The sequence below is a fragment of the Tamandua tetradactyla genome, chromosome 8 (assembly GCF_023851605.1).
Source record: "Tamandua tetradactyla isolate mTamTet1 chromosome 8, mTamTet1.pri, whole genome shotgun sequence".
In the NCBI taxonomy this organism is placed as follows: Eukaryota; Metazoa; Chordata; class Mammalia; order Pilosa; family Myrmecophagidae; genus Tamandua; species Tamandua tetradactyla.
Window position 1 is genome coordinate 22,195,662 of NC_135334.1, and position 14,034 is coordinate 22,209,695.

Genomic DNA, 14,034 nt, shown 5'->3' on the forward strand with positions numbered 1-14,034 from the left:
ATTGGTTTTAAGTTATGCTACCACTTTTTTATCCCTGCAAAGCCATTTCTTTTCTCATTGTATTCCTTTTTGTTCTATAACAAAGTGGTAGTATTTTTCCGACCATTATGGTGAACATGAAGAAAGTATTGTCATAAATGTTCTATCTGCCATAGTTCTATTTCCTTAGGCAATGAATCCTTGGTACAAAGCGCTTTCTCTTGAATTATAGAAGAAATCACCTGGCCTCAAAAAGGGATTTTTATTTATTAGCATATTTCCCTGAAAAGGATGAGAATTATGCTGCCTTTGTGTTGACTAAAATATCAATAGTAATCATATTGTATTTTTCCAGAGACTAATAAGGGGACTTACAGAAAAACCTTATCTTTCTTTGCACAGAAGGAAGGATAAGGTCATGAGTGGACTACTTGTCTGTAGATCAAGCATCTCACGTGGAAAGCAGTGAGAGCAGAGGATAGGAATTGAACTTCATACTGCTTAAAAGTCTTCTAAATACTTACACAAACTCCACACTAAGGAGTAGATCCTTTTAATCTTTGCTAAATTGTCTGCTTAATACAGAAAACATGTCAGAAGCAACGCCCTGGACTTCCATAGCTTTCTAGTGCGGTCCTTGTGTTGCTGCATTACATAGTCAAAGGAAGTAAGTGATGTTCTTTCTGATGTGTCCCAACCGCTTGAATTAGGCCAACACTATCAGTGCCTTCAAGAGTTTCCCACGGCTGACTCCAACTTGGGTCCTGGTTACTTATGTATGTCATCTGCTGCCAGTTTTCTTAACCTTGTTTTATTCTCTTAGCTAGCAAAAGTGATATCATTTATTACATGATTGATACACTTAGTTCCCAGTGCTGATATGGTATTACTCATTTGTTTTATTATGACGGCAATTTTAAGGAGACACCCTTAACATTTCCTAGAGGCCCATGCATATAAATCCACCTGACTAGAAGTCAGTATAATTTACTAGCTGTGTGAACTTGGGCAAATCAATTACCTCACTGTTCTTAAGTTTCCTTATGTATAAAATGGGGATAATAATAATAATACTCATCACTAGCATTGTTGTAAGGATTAAGTGAGATAAGAAAGTGCTGTGCTCATAGTAAGAGTTCAATAAATGTTAGCTCTTAATTCTTATAGGACTTACTATACCTGAGCTTAGCTCTGCAAATCATGCAAAGACCTTATACAAGCAAACCTAATGACTACCCCATACTCAACTGCTATTTTTATATCTTTTCTTTTTGTTTGTTTTTTATTTCTACTGCTATCTTTAGATACAATGAAAGATATCAAGTCAGTGTGCTAGTTTGAAAGAATCACGTGCTCTAGAAAAGCCATGCTTTAATCCTGATCCATTCTTGTGGGAGCAACTGCTTCTTTTAATCCCTTTTCAGTACTATAGGTTGGACACTTGATTAGGTTATCAGCATGGAGATGTGACTCACCCAATTGTGGGTATTAGCCTTTCATTAGAAGGAGATGTGACCCCCACCCATTCCAGGTGGGTCTTGATTACCTTTCTGGAATCCTTTAAAAGAGGAAACATTTTGGAGAGACCCATGAAGCAGAGAGCCCATGCAGCCAGAGACCTTTGGAGATGAAGGAATATGCCCCCGGGGATCTTCATGAAGCAAGAGGCCTGAACTTCATCGGCCTTTCCTGAGTGAAGGTAACCTCTTCTTGGTGCCTTAACTTAGACATTTTTATAGATTTCCATGGCCTTAGAACTGTAAACTTGCAACCTAATAAATTCCCCCCTTTTAAAATACATTCTGTTTCTGGCATATTGCATTCCAGCAGCTAGCAAACTAAAACAGTCAGTTTTAATGATGTGGGTGATGTTGACAAAAAGGGTATCGCAGCATATGGGTGAGTGTGGGGGTAAGGAAAATGCATATCCAGGTATAAACAACAAAGGATGCAAACCGCTAAAAGCCAGTCAACTTTTGCTTTCTCTTGCTTTTCAATGGACAAAAAAAAAAAAAAAACAACACAGCAGAGAAATCCATTTCTTTATTAGAAGAGCTTCAAATTTATGTTTGCATCAAAACAATTAAACTATTATTCATTAAGAGAAAGGAGAATAAAATGTAGAAAGTAAAAAAAAAAAAAAAATGTAGAAAGTTAAGGATACTTATTTCTCTTCACCTTTAGTAACAGAAGCAGGACTGGGTTCCTAATACTCTGGCAATGTTATGCTGTCTTAAATAATAGGATGAAGCTCCAGAGTCTGGGGTCCTGATATAAGGACCTTGAAGAACTACTCAAGTCATTTCATCTTCTCACCTGTAGCTCAGTGTACCTGGTACAATGATGCCAGGCCCAGGGGCATGCTCTTCACCCAATCTGTACCCAGGCCTGAACAAAGATGGAAACTTTGGCTTGACCCTTGGAGTCTACTGTGCCCACCACCAGCACAGCTTACCTCATCCACTCTGTTTTAGGAATTATAGCTCAGTCTGGGTTGAAGGTCGTATCCACCAGCCCTGCCCCCAGGTGTAACACTAGCGGGTTGTTCAGTTCCTCCATGGGAAACCACATTATTAGGATTATCTAAATGTGATTCATTAAACAGCCAAGCTTTCTGCTATGACTGCATTCCCTTGTCTCTGGTTCCAAAGTCTTGACATTTCCTTGAAGCAAAATTCAATGAAATAAGAGCTCACTTCCTTACAATCCTATAAGTTTAAGAAACATATGCTATCACATCATATCCTTAATCTCTTCATCTTCTTCCTCATTCACTGTATTACTTACAATCCAATTCAAAATTCCTGAAGCTACTGGTTGCCTCATGATTTGGGTCATGAGATTGCTGTATGCGTTAAAAAATATATTTTCTAAAAAGCTTAGCAGCCTCTCTTTTTTATAATGCACCCTGTGCCCTTTGCCACATCCTTAAGTGTTTCCTGTTTTTATTCTAAGGTTGCATGCCTCCTTAAATATTTCTGTGGGTCTTGATTTAAATTCTGTACCTCTATAACCACTTAACTCTTTGTTCCTGTCCCTGCAAGCAATCTGCGTGGTTGGGGAGCAAGGCCTCCAGAAATCTTTCGAAACTGCGTGTCTCCCTGGGGGCAGCTCCACTCAGCTATGGGGACGTGGGTGGGGACGACATCACGCGGGCAATTTAATCAGGGTTCTAAAGGGTACTTGCAAGCGGATACTAAGGCTCAAAGAGCCTGAGAGGTAAATGTATGGGAAGTTCATGCATAGTGGCCATGCCAAGCCCTGATTAAATTGCCCGTGGGTTGTGGGACCCACCTGCAGCCCCACAGCTAAGTGGAGCTGCCAGCGGGAAGACCCGCAGTCTCGCGAGATTCCGAGAGGCCTTGCTCCCGGAAAACTCCAGGCCCGGACCTCCAAGGCCGACCAAGGGGTCGGAGCACCGGTCAGAGAGAGGCTGGGGATACGCCGCTGCCAGGCTCAGACCTTTGCCTTCTGCTTTGCCATGGGTTTTTTGTTTTTTTGTTTTTTTAATTTTTTTATTAATCAAAAAAAAAGAAAAGAAATTAACACAACATTTAGAAATCATTCCATTCTACAAATGCACTCAGTAATTCTTAGTATCATCACATAGATGTATGATCATCATTTCTTAGTACATTTGCATCGATTTAGGAAAAGAACTAGCAAAACAGCAGAAAAAGATATAGAATGCTAATATAGAGAAGAGAATTAAAATAATAATACTAATAATATCTATATATATATAAAAAGGAAAAAGAATAAAACAAAAACAAAAGATACAAACACACAAACAAACAAACAAAAAACCATATTTCAGGTGCAGCTTCATTCAGTGTTCCAACCTAGTTACATTACACTTAGGTATTATTGTGCTGTCCATTTTTGAGTTTTTGTATCTAGTCCTGTTGCACAGTCTGTATCCCTTCAGCTCCAATTACCCATTATCTTACCCTGTTTCTAACTCCTGCTGGTCTCTGTTACCAATGATATATTCCAAGCTGATTGTCGAATGTCGGTTCACATCAGTGGGACCTTACAGTATTTGTCCTTTAGTTTTGGGCTAGACTCACTCAGCATAATGTTCTCTAGGTCCATCCATGTTATTACATGCTTCATAAGTTTAGTCTGTCTTAAAGCTGCATAATATTCCATCGTAGGTATACGCCACAGTTTGTTTAGCCACTCGTCTGTTGATGAACATTTTGGCTGTTTCCATCTCTTTGCAATTGTAGATAATGCTGCTATAAACACTGGTGTGCAAATGTCCGTCTGTGTCTTTGCCCTTAAGTCCCTTGAGTAGATACCTAGCAGTGGTATTGCTGGGTTGTAATCCATTCTGCCATTCTATGTCTTTTGATTGGGAAATTCAGTCCATTAACTTTTAGTATTATTACTGTTTGGATAATATTTTCCTCTACCATTTTGGCTTTTGTATTATATATATCATATCTGATTTTCCTTCTTTCTACACTTTACTCCATACCTCTCTCTTCTGTCTTTTCGTATCTGACTCTAGTGCTCCCTTTAGTATTTCTTGCAGAGCTGGTCTCTTGGTCACAAATTCTCTCAGTGACTTTTTGTCTATAAATGTTTTAATTTCTCCTTCATTTTTGAAGGACAATTTTGCTGGATATAGGAGTCTTGGTTGGCAGTTTTTCTCTTTTAGTAATTTAAATATATCATCCCACTGTCTTCTAGCTTCCATGGTTTCTGCTGAGAAATCTACACATAGTCTTATTGGGTTTCCCTTGTATGTGACAGATTGTTTTTCTCTTGCTGCTTTCAAGATCCTCTCTTTCTCTTTGACCTCTGACATTCTAACTAGTAAGTGTCTTGGAGAACGCCTATTTGGGTCTATTCTCTTTGGGGTGCGCTGCACTTCTTGGATCTGCAAATTTAGGTCTTTCATAAGAGTTGGGAAATTTTCAGTGATAATTTCTTCCATTAGTTTTTCTCCTCCTTTTCCCTTCTCTTCTCCTTCTGGGACACCCACAACACGTATATTTGTGTGCTTCATATTGTCATTCAGTTCCCTGATCCCCTGCTCAAGTTTTTCCATTCTTTTCCCTATAGTTTCTGCTTCTTTTTGGAATTCAGATGTTCCATCCTCCAGTTCACTAATTGTAGCTTCTGTCTCTTTAGATCTACCATTGTAGGTATCCATTGTTTTTTCCGTTTTTTCTTCTTTGTCCTTCACTCCCATAAGTTCTGTGATTTGTTTTTTCAGATTTTCTATTTCTTCTTTTTGTTCAGCCCATGTCTTCTTCATGTCCTCCCTCAATTTATTGATTTGGTTTTTGAAGACTTCTTCCATTTCTGTTCGTATATTCAGCATTAGTTGTCTCAGCTCCTGTATCTCATTTGAACTATTGGTTTGTTCCTTTGACTGGGCCATATCTTCAATTTTCCGACCATCATCCATTATTTTCTGCTGGTGTCTGGGCATTTGATCAGATTTCCCTGGGTGTGGAACCCAGCTGGTTGAAAGCTTTTTCTGTGAAATCTCTGGGCTCTGTTTTTCTTTTCCTGCCCAGTAGGTGGCGCTCGTGGCGCTCGTCTGTCTGCACGGCAGTCGGCCCGGGAAACCGCGCGTGGAGGCGGGGGTCGCTGGCCGCTGCGGCTTGGGAGAGTGCCGGTCCTAATTGCCCAGCTGGCCCGAAACGCCAAGCGTGACGGGAGGGCCCCGCTATCCAACGTTCCCAGTCAGACCGGGGAGCCACGTGCGTGGAGGGGACCCCAGTCGCCAGCCGCCCCGGCCGGGAAAACGCGCGCCCCTTGGGTATCTCACGGCAGCAGATTCTCCCTGCCCGTTCAGCTGTTCCAGAATGGGGTACGCTGTCTTTTTGGTCTCTGTCGTGACTCCGGGAGCTGTTTCGTATTGTTTCTGTTTCTTTAGTTGCTATTCTGGAGGAGGAACTAAGACCCGCGCGTCCTACTAAGCCGCCATCTTCTCCGGAAGTCCTGCCATGGGTTTTTGATAACCCAGCTCACCTACAATGATATCCCTTCCTCTGAACTCCTCTAGCACTTACTGTCTAGAGAACATTCACTACTCCTTCAGCAGTTGATCAGCAAAATGGATAAGATGAAGAAGATAAAATTCCAGCCCTTATGGGAAGTTTGGTGTTGAGTGCAACATAAAAGTAAACATGTACAAAACATATTTTAAGCTATGACAGAGGAACATAGATCCTAACTGAGTAGAAGGGAGTGGGAATGTTTATCTGCCTCAAAAGGTCAAAGAGTTTCTGACCTGAACCGTGAAGGATAAGCTGGAGTTCACCAGGTCAGTGAGGGTAAGGAGGGCATTCCAGGCAGAGGAACAGCATGCTTGAAGACACAGAGGTGAGCGAGAATATCATGTGGTGCACAAAGAAGTGGGAGAGATAAGCAGAGGCCTCAAATGCTATCCTAAGTTATGTGCAATTAAAAAATATAATCTGTATCAATAGCTTTTCAAAAAAAAAATTATGGACTCTTTCTCCAACAAGACTAAGGACAAGGAAAGTGTATGTTTCGAAGTGTCCTCCATAAGCTAGTACCATACTACCTATATAAATGGTACTCTGCTGATAGGTCAGCCTAATTTAATCCACTCACCTTCAATACTTTCTGCACAGATCTGAAAGCCATCATCACTTGAAATTTCAAAAACAAGTCCTTTCTTTGGCTTTTTCTCAGCAATGCTTTCTTTCCGCTTTTGTTCTTGCTGGAGCCAAAGCATCAGTGGAGAGCTGAAATTATTTTCTTCTTCTTCCACTGTTTTAGCTTCTAAAAGGGAGAAAACAGAGAGGCCAAAGTGGTTGCAATAGCAAATGTTCACTGAGCACCGACTATATGCAGTGTCCTTCTTACTCACTATCTCTAAGTCTAACAACATTCCATAGTTGAAATTATTATTCCCATGTTATAGATAACACTAAGGCACAAAGAGGTAGAATAGCTTGCTCTAGGTTATAGCTAGAAAGTGATTAAACTAGAGGGTTTTTGTTGTCATTTTTGTAATTTGTATGTGTGTGAAGTTATGCTGCTCCCGTGGTGAATTTTCTCTTTTTGGAGTGACAATTTGACCATTTTTCAAAAAGGAGTTGCCCTCAATAGGGTAAGCCCCAAAATAATAATGATTAATATGTATGAAGCACTTGCTATGTATAAGCATTCTTCTAGGAACTTCACAAATATAAATTCATTTAAACCTCAAAACAATCCATTGAGGAAGGTATTATTATTTTCTCTGCTTTTTAAAATGATTTATTTATTTATTTATTTGCATGGGCAGGCATCGGGAATTGAACCTGGGTCTCTGGCACAGCAGGCGAGAACTTTGACTGCTGAGCCACCGTCGCCCACCCTATTTTCTCTACTTTAAAGGTGAGAAAACTAAGGCAGAGAGAGGTTAAGTAATTCAAAACCAAGTTCCTATAGCTAATAAGCACTAACACTGGGATTTCAGCCTATCTGGCTTCAGAGTCTGCACTATCAACTCTCACCCCCAACTGCAGGATGATATGAGAGGATGCATCAGTCTTCTTGAGGAGTCAACAAATCAGCAGAATGTAATAACATCTCACATCTGATACCTAAGCCTTTTCTTTACCTGGTTCTCTTTTGGGAAATTCCCTCTATGCAAATGGTTTAAGCCTGCTATTCAGGACTTTCTAACCTTTGACCAGTTGTTAACCGATCACATTCATTAGAACAGATGGAAAGTGCCATGGAGCCGTATCTGGTGTAACTAAATTCTGACTATGTTACATAATAAAAATGGTTGTTGGTTTTCTTCAGTGACAACTGAAGGAATAAGTCAGATTATCACTAGCTATTTAAATCTCAATGCTGTAGAAGCAAGCAGAGCAGAAGAGTATTTATAGATTTTAGTCTCACGTCCTTTAAGTGACAGATGGTTACAGACCATGTAGTGGGAGAGCCCTGGACAGAGACAGGTGCTGAGTTTCAGTCTGCAACTCTGGCCAATCACTGAACTTCTTTGGAGCTTGATTTTTTTAAATCTAAAAACTCAGGATGTAAAGCAGATGATTTGTATACTTCTCTAAGCTTTGAAATTCTCTGATTCTAAGCTGTTACCCACCCACATACCTGTACTTTCTTGTTCATTTGCTGTATTTTGCGGTGCCTGAATCTCTGGAAGAACTTGCCTAAAAGAAAAGTAAAACAAAGGTGAGCTGTAACATCAGCTAGTTTTTCAGCTAAAAAAAACTGACTGTACAGAATCTGCTGTACAGTCACTTCAGCTATGCAAAACAACTACTAGACTACAAACCCAAGGGTGTTTTCGGTAGAATCCGTGGCATAAATACCACCACACACTACTATACAGTATCAATATAAAACTATCTTTTATGAGACATGAATTTCTGCTTTTGAAATTATAGATTGTCCTTGAAATTCTTCTTGTACCCTTAGTATTAGGAAAAAGTGAAAAGACACTTATTTACATAAGTTAGCTGGTTTAACTAAACATAAAAGTAAGCTGCATGAGCTAGTAACCTATCACCAATCTCATTTTCTTTAATTAAATAAGTCCTGGAAAGAATCCAAATATATATATAAATAGGGAAGAGGCTAAATAAATTAGAGTCTACAACAGAATCAGAGGTAGACATTAGAAAAAAGAAAAGCAGTACATCTATAGGTACTGACACAGAAAGGTATACATAATACAACATAAGTAAAAAAAAAAGGAAGTAAAGACAGAACAGTATGTACAGTATTATACATTATCGCTTTTATGCAAAATAAGTATAAACATACTCATATATATATTACACATACCTGTATATGCACAGAAATTTCTACATGGTTTAAAAACAAACTAACAGTGGCTACTTCTAGTGAATAGACTGGGAGAGGAAGGCAGGACAAACAGGGAACCTTTCTTATTAATTCATAAAGCTCGATGCTATAATTTTTTTTTTACAAGCATACATATTATTTCTGTTAAAAAAATCTTGACAACAAAACAAAAGTCGGCACAAACCAAGACAAACTCTTTTTAAAACAAGGTGGACAGAGCTAAGGGCTTAATCCTAGAGAAATCATTTTGAAGCTCACCCTGCAGGCTGCCCACACTCCCTCTGTGGTGACTGATCCACACTAGCCGTATCCTGCGGCTCAGCCTCTGCTCCTGGAGTCCTAGAATAGAGTCATGCAGGTATTTAAAAAAAAAGCCACCAGTAAATATGTGTTAAATTGGAGGTCAATCTGAAGAAAGAGCTCTGTCAGGATCTGACAAAACTAAGCTACAGTGAGATGAATTACAACAGGGTGACCTTTGAGGGTGCTGCCTGGGAGTGTGAACAAAGAGCCTCCTGGTCTGCTAAAAATGTTTCATATCTTGATCTGAGTGGTGGTTACATGGATGTACTCATATGTGAACACTCACTCATGCACTTTATGTATATTATATTTCAATGTTTAAGTTTTTTAAAAAAGGACTCCATCAGGATCGGCAACTGGTAGCTTTGTCTTCCAGAAAGGAATTTCCTAAGCCTCAGGGAAAAAGCAATGGGAGCAAAGAGCAGCACTGTTTAAAATCAGAGCAAAGAGTAAATAGAAATATGGTTCTATCCAAGAGGCAAACTGCCCACTGGTGGGACTAAATATTGCTCTATAAATTACCATTGGGTAGAAAAAGAAAAAAAAAAATCAAAGTTAGAACGAACCCAAAAAACCCCCGAGTAATGCAACTTGAGCAGGAGTGTGCTACTTTGACAGCTTCTATTCCAGAGAACAAAATCCCACAGATCCAGCACAGCTAATATTTGGATTTCTTACCCTGTAATTGAGGTCAGGGACGTTGTATTGGCTTCTTGGTCTGGAATGTGTGCTTCAGAAGAACTGGTCCGCAAATGGGAAACTTTGTGCTTCTTACCATTCCCTTTGTCCAAAGGCAGCTGAATCCGTTTGATTTTTGGTTTGGGTTTAGTAGAACCCGGCACTGAGGGGCTTGCTGACTGCTGTCCAGGGGATGGGGAGCCCCCAGGAGAGGCAGAGCTGGCTTGCATAGCTGAGGATAAAGCCTTGCTCTGCTCTAGCCCCATGCTATTAGGAGCATCTACTGTCTGAGTAAAGTTGGATACCTGGGTCCCTGAAGCAGAGTCAAGATCATGCTGGGAAGAGAGAATCCCAGTTTTGCTGGCAAGGAGCTGGTTCACATGCTGAAGCTGATAGTGTTCTTCTGCTTCCCCAGAAGGTGAAGCAGCTGTTATGCCCGAAGTCTGAGTAGAGGGGAGCACACAGATGCTAGACGCTGCTGTCATTGCAGCTGTAGAAGGAGTCTGTGATGTCCCCAGTTGTGGAAACATTCCTGAACTTGGCGGCAAACCCACAGGCTGGTCCTGAATCCCCAGGCTCTGCTGGCTAGCTTTGATTAGAAGATTGCTTATTGAGCCAATATCCGGGGTACCAAGCAACCGTGGGTTGGTTAATGTGACATGTCCAGGAACTGTTGTACTACTTGCTGGGGTGGTTGTAGTTTGCATGGATACAACATTCAAGACAGAGGAACCAGATGCCAAGCCAGACACAGGCCCTGATGAGAGGTGGCTAGTATCCTGGTTTATTGTTGACGTGCCCGCGGCTGTGGCAGCAGTTCCTCCCACACTCTGTGGTAACAGGGGTGCCTGTTCAAAATACATGATGCCAGATTTAGACCTTTTTATGATGTTGGGGACAGTTCGGTGAGATGAAGTATTAAGTGACCCCAAATCTAACAGATTGGGATGATTTGAAAGCTGGGAGGGTGTGAAGTTAATCAATGTCATATTAGAAACCACATCGGAAGGGGCAATGTTTGAAGGGGTACTAGAGGGAGCAAGTTTTTTATTCTTTCTGGTCAGTAGACGAGATATGGGTCTTTTCTTGAGTCCAGAGGATGGAGTGGCTACTGTGGTACTGAGGTCTGTCCTCTGGCTGGCTTCTGAAACCAAAAGTTGGGGCTCTGGAGGAGGCTGAACCCCAATAAGTAGGCCTGAAGGAGGATTGCTGATGTTGGATGGGAAACTACTTTGAGTAGCTGCAGGGAAGGAATGTAAGTGCTGGTGATGAGGCATGGGGAGCAATCCTTTGCTAGCAGGAGGGAACAAAGATTGAGAAGTTGGCAAGCTTGGATTTAGTCCTGTGGTTAGGGTGAGACCACTTCCCATGGGCCCCAAAACTGAAGTATTTGTCTCCATCACACTGGGTGTAGAACTAACAGAAGAGGTCAATTGGATTTTTTGGGTCACTCCATTTGGAAGAGTTTGGAGAACATAAAGTGGCTGCATGTTCTGGTTAACAACAATTAGTTTCTCAGTGGCTGGTTTCAGGTGGGGTGGAGTGGTCTGGACAGCTGCATTAGAAATCTGAGATGGGCCAGGACTATCAGTAGAATTGGGCACATATTTCTGGTTCTGGATAGGAACAGTAGGGGAAACAGGTACCTGAAGGCCAGGGGTGCTACTGTTTCTAGTTAAATCCTGATTGTTGCCATGACCTTGTTCCACTGAACCACAAGGAGGGCTGGAGATATGGTCTGTATCCATATGGCCTTGGATAAAATGATCAGGAGTCATGTGGCCTTCGGGGGTTGGATCTACTCCTGGACTCATCAGTGCTGGGTCACCTTCAGAGGAGGCTACAGATTTCTCTGTGATGGTTACTCTCTTCTCCCCTGAGTCCGAGATCACAGCTAGTCTACTGGGATTCTGACTAGGGACAGTGGGACTCCGGGTGGTCAGGACAGAGAGATCTGATGGTAGTTCTAGAGGCAATTCAAACTGTTCCTCTGCTGAGATAGAGGAAGACACACTACTGTCTACAGGTTCTGTTGTAGGCAACTGCTGAGAAAATACTTCAAAAAGACCCATGTCTTTTCCACGATTACTGTCAAGACCCAAACCTTCACCGAGATTCAGGAGTTCTGATGAAGATGACTCTGGACTCTCACCCAGAGCCTGCATGGACGGAGTATTCTTTAGTACAAAGTCCATAATGTCCGAAGGCAGGATGTTACCACAGTCATCACTGTTGTTATTGTCTGAATCAGATTTCAGAAGCTCAGTATTATAGGTGTCCAGTAAATTTTTATCTGAGGGGGTACTTGTGTGGACTCTGCGGCTTGACTCCAGTGAGCTGAGTTGAGCTTCCAAGGAATCCTGTCCCTGTGTTTTCACTCTGCTGACAGAGTGGCAGTTATCCATCTTTGGCTCATTTTTGTGGCCAGCAGAACCCTTAATGACATGTTCTTTTTCACCAGCATCTTCAGGTCGATCGATCTTTATGTTCTCTGTTCCATTTTCTTTACCATTTCTTTTTGGAATCTGGCTGCTTTTCCTTGTTGTGGCTGTGACACTAGTGTCACTCTCTGTCCCATCATCAACACCATCCAGCTGCGAAATTTTGGGAAGATCACACTGTTCTTCTTCCCGAAATAAATTATGAGATGCCAGCCTTTCTTCTCCACTTGAAGAAATCACTGTTCTAGTGAAATTGTAGTAGTATAAGTCATCTTCATCTGAAGTGCTTAAGTCGTCAGCCCCATCCACCTGTCCTTCAGCTGATCTCTTGCCTCGTTTCTTTCCAGTTGAGCTGCTGTAGAATGGAATGTCTTCTTCACCGTAAGATCTTACTCCATAGAGAGGGGTGAGACCAAAGAACATGTTAGAACGTGCCCGGGCACTGCGACGGGGATACCGCCTCTTAAAAGAGCCATCCTCTTGAGGTTTGGGGACATCTGGAAGCATAAGGTTTCTGTCCTGGACCGGAAGATTCTGATAGCTGTTACTGTGAGAATCCTGGGATGAGGTATCATTGGGACCTGGCTGGGCCACTGGACCATCTCCTAGACTTTCAGAAGCTGAAGATGGTTCGGTTGGAGATGCTGACTCTGCTTGTAAAGGGGAGGCAGGACTACTCTCTTTCAGGGTGTTTTTGGCCTGACTTTCACCTTCCATTTTTAGAGGCGTCAATGTTACTTTGACTGTGCGTTTCCGTGGCGTCTGTAACTCCTTGGCAGATCCTTCAATTTGCATGGATGGAGCTTTGGGGACTCCAGGAATAGGAAGGATTTTATCCCCAATCTTATCAGAAGAAATATTATTACATGGCCGTTGCCCCATAAGCTCAGGAGTTAAAACGTCATCAACAAACTCTGGCTTTAGGTTTCCTTCCTTAGCAGCTGTCACCTGACCAGATTCCAAAAAAGACTTAGTAGAATGCTTTTCTTTGAAAGTTTCTTTACAAGATTTTTTTCCTTTTTGTCTCCTGTCTCTGGAACCAAAGCCCACGTGTTCATTGATAATGGATGATCTGTTGCTGGCTCCAGATAGCTTCAAGGTTTTGACATCATTATCTTCATCTGGAGAGGGGTTTGCTGACTGGGTAGAATCTAGGTGTTGGTCTCGATCATTCCTTTGCCCTCTCAAATGGAGTGGTGGGAAGGAGAAGGCCTCTTTCGAAGAAAATGGCATCGAAGAAAGTTCAGCAAAAGTGCCAATTTTACTAACGTTTAGCTCTCCAGATGCAGTATTAAGAACCTGTGGGGTCAATTTAGGAATTCCAGGGTAAGCCACATTATGTGCAGGTCCCTCTGCACTCTTGGAACTCAGCATTTTGGTCTTCTCTCCTTTCAAAGAGGAGCTCTTGGATGCTAAGTCTGAAGTACTAGTATGCTTCATTTCTAAAGATGAAGATCCATCCAAGTGACTGTTTTTAGTGCCTGCAGTAACCACTGTTCTTTGCAAATTTGAAGAGATGGGAGTGTTCTGCCCTAAATTAGTACTTGAATTCAGTGGCCCTAAGACATGATCAACTGCTTTGGCATTTGACTCAAGGTCTACAGCAGTTCCAGTGGTGGACACTGAGGAAACACTGTTCCTAGTGTAAGTACTCCCAGTTCTCAATGGAGACATTATCCGGAGTTTGGACTGCTGGGGTGACAAGGAAGAAGTACTGTGACGTCTGGAGCCAATGCTTCGAAGTCCAGAGGAGAGTAAAGGATCACCCACCGTGACTATTTCATGAGTGGTTGGAGTAGGACTTCCTAAACAAGAGATA

The 14,034-nt window shown here is 41.7% G+C and overlaps 1 protein-coding gene across 4 annotated transcripts in view; it reads right to left on the minus strand.

Annotated features, from left to right (window-relative positions):
• The window catches only part of KMT2A (lysine methyltransferase 2A), a 91,606-nt gene that overhangs the window by 23,014 nt on the left and 54,558 nt on the right, over nucleotides 1-14,034 (minus strand). For all 4 annotated transcript variants that reach the window (XM_077112744.1, XM_077112746.1, XM_077112743.1 and 1 more), the window contains 4 exons: nucleotides 9,775-14,020; nucleotides 9,052-9,132; nucleotides 8,077-8,135; nucleotides 6,580-6,750 (listed from right to left, as the gene is read on the minus strand). In XM_077112744.1, the coding sequence (XP_076968859.1) occupies nucleotides 6,580-6,750; nucleotides 8,077-8,135; nucleotides 9,052-9,132; nucleotides 9,775-14,020 (4,557 nt within the window). The remainder of the gene's footprint in view (nucleotides 1-6,579; nucleotides 6,751-8,076; nucleotides 8,136-9,051; nucleotides 9,133-9,774; nucleotides 14,021-14,034) is intronic.